The sequence below is a fragment of the Pecten maximus genome, unplaced genomic scaffold (genome assembly GCF_902652985.1).
Source record: "Pecten maximus unplaced genomic scaffold, xPecMax1.1, whole genome shotgun sequence".
Classification (NCBI taxonomy): domain Eukaryota; kingdom Metazoa; phylum Mollusca; class Bivalvia; order Pectinida; family Pectinidae; genus Pecten; species Pecten maximus.
This window is the reverse complement of record NW_022980434.1, coordinates 1-2348: the sequence shown is the minus strand read 5'-3', so window position 1 is coordinate 2348 and position 2348 is coordinate 1. Positions and strand designations below refer to the sequence as shown.

General features: G+C 32.1%; 1 protein-coding gene across 1 annotated transcript; it reads right to left on the bottom strand.

The window, feature by feature from the left end:
- Nucleotides 1-887: 887 nt before the first annotated feature.
- On the bottom strand, nucleotides 888-1734 carry LOC117319518. Its single transcript, XM_033874308.1, has 2 exons — nucleotides 1526-1734; nucleotides 888-1152 (listed from the first exon to the last, which is right to left on the bottom strand). The coding sequence occupies exons 1-2, from the start codon at nucleotides 1701-1703 to the stop codon at nucleotides 893-895; spliced, it is 438 nt and encodes a 145-aa protein (XP_033730199.1). The 5' UTR covers nucleotides 1704-1734; the 3' UTR covers nucleotides 888-892.
- Between the last annotated feature and the right edge of the window lie 614 nt (nucleotides 1735-2348).

Here is a 2348-nt window from a genome sequence, read left to right as displayed (position 1 = left end):
TTCTTTTTTTTTTTGTACATTGTATTTTGTGGGTTTATTATGTACATTGTATATTGTCGTGTATTATGTACATTGTATATGGTTGTGTATTATGTACATTGTATATTGTTTTTATTATGTACATTTATTGTTGTTATTATATCATTTATATTGCATGTATTATGTACTTGTATATTGTCGTGTTTTATGTAATTGTATTTTCATGTTATTATGTACATTGTATATTTCATGTTATTATTATTATATTGTCATGTTATTATGTACATTGTATATTGTTTGTTATTATGTACATTGATATGGTCGTGTTATTATGTACATTGTATATGTGTGTTTATGACTTGTATATTGTTTGTATTATGTACATTGTATATTGTCATGTTATTATATACATTGTATATTGTCATGTTATTATGTACATTGTATATTGTCGTGTTATTATGTACATTGTATATTGTCATGTTATTATGTACATTGTATATTGTCATGTTATTATGTACATTGTATATTGTCATGTTATTATGTACATTGTATATTGTTGTGTTATTATGTACATTGTATATGGTCGTGTTATTATGTACATTGTATATTGTCGTGTTATTATGTACATTGTATATTGTTGTGTTATTATGTACATTGTATATTGTCATGTTATTATATACATTGTATATTGTCATGTTATTATGTACATTGTATATTGTCATGTTATTATGTACATTGTATATTGTCATGTTATTATGTACATTGTATATTGTTGTGTTATTATGTACATTGTATATGGTCGTGTTATTATGTACATTGTATATTGTCGTGTTATTATGTACATTGTATATTGTCGTGTTATTATGTACATTGTATACGGTTGAGTTTTTTATTTGGTATCATCTCATTGACATTAACTTAGTAATATAGTTATGGTTCTATACCTGTTTGTCTTGAGTTTTTTTATTTGCCTCCTAATTCGCTTCTTTGATGCTGCAGAAAGGCCTTTCTCTTGGAGTCTCTCATTAAAATGGGCGAGTCTTTCTTCAACACTTTTTACCGGACTCTGAGGAGCACCACCGACTTCTGTTTGGACTTTGGACTTTTTCTTCGATTTAGATGGAGAGTCATTTTCTATGCTTGCATCTTCTGCAGATCTTTTCTTAGAGATGACTGCATGAAAAAACCTCATCAAAGTCAACTCAGAAATGATGACATCAAAATTAACTCAGAAATGATGACATCAAAATTAACTCAGAAATGATGACATCAAAGTTAAATCAGAAACATTGACAACAAAGTTAACTCAGAAACAATTGAAGTTAACTCACAAACAAAGTTAACTCAGAAATAAGTGTATTAATCTATTTCTGGGTGATGGACAACATAACTATGTCCCTAGGGTATGGATGGCACATGTTGTTAGAATTATTGAAATACATATATACATCCCAAAAGGATTTGTAACATGGAAACCTTTCCTTGAAAGAAGGGAAGAATTAATTTGAGTGGTGTCTGTTACATACAGGTGATCAGAACATATTACCTGTCTTGGACTGTGAACTGCTAGCAGCCTTTTCTAATGATGGACTCTTGATCTTTTTCAGCTTATCAAGGAGAGATTCCTTCACAGGAGAATTGGTTGACTTTGATTTCTTTTTAGCAGGCTGCATGGAGACATTTGTATCTTCTGATTCACTGCTGTCTGACGCTATATTCAGCATCTCACTATTGTCAGATTTGGGGGTTGATCCAGCTTGCCTAAACAAAAGATAATGATGTAACAACGACATACAGTAAAACACCTAAATTCATAAATCATACACAACATATGTTATACTGTTATACAGGTATCAGGCACTGTTTCATCTCGGACAATTTACTGAGGTTTGATACCTGTATTGGTATCAGACATACCTGATGATTGGTGGAGGTTTGATACCTGTATTGGTATCAGACATACCTGATGATTGGTGGAGGTTTGATACCTGTATTGGTATCAGACATAACTGATGATTGGTGGAGGTTTGATACCTGTATTGGTATCAGACATACCTGATGATTGGTGGAGGTTTGATACCTGTATTGGTATCAGACATAACTGATGATTGGTGGAGGTTTGTAACCTGTATTGGTACCAGACATACCTGATGATTGGCTGAGGTTTGATACCTGTATTAGTATCAGACATACCTGATGATTGGTGGAGGTTTGATACCTGTATTGGTATCAGACATACCTGGTGATTGGTGGAGGTTTTATACCTGTATTGGTATCAGACATACCTGATGATTGGTGGAGGTTTGATACCTGTATTGGTATCAGACATACCTGATGATTGGTGGAGGTTTGATACCTGTATTGGTATC

Bases quoted from the DNA above. Each gene is read 5' to 3' on its own strand.
- LOC117319518 (XM_033874308.1), bottom strand. From the start codon at position 1,703: ATGCTGAATATAGCGTCAGACAGCAGTGAATCAGAAGATACAAATGTC. The intron at 1,153-1,525 runs GTAATATGTTCT...TTTTTCATGCAG, and splicing joins CAGTTCACAGTCCAAGACAG to TCATCTCTAAGAAAAGATCT.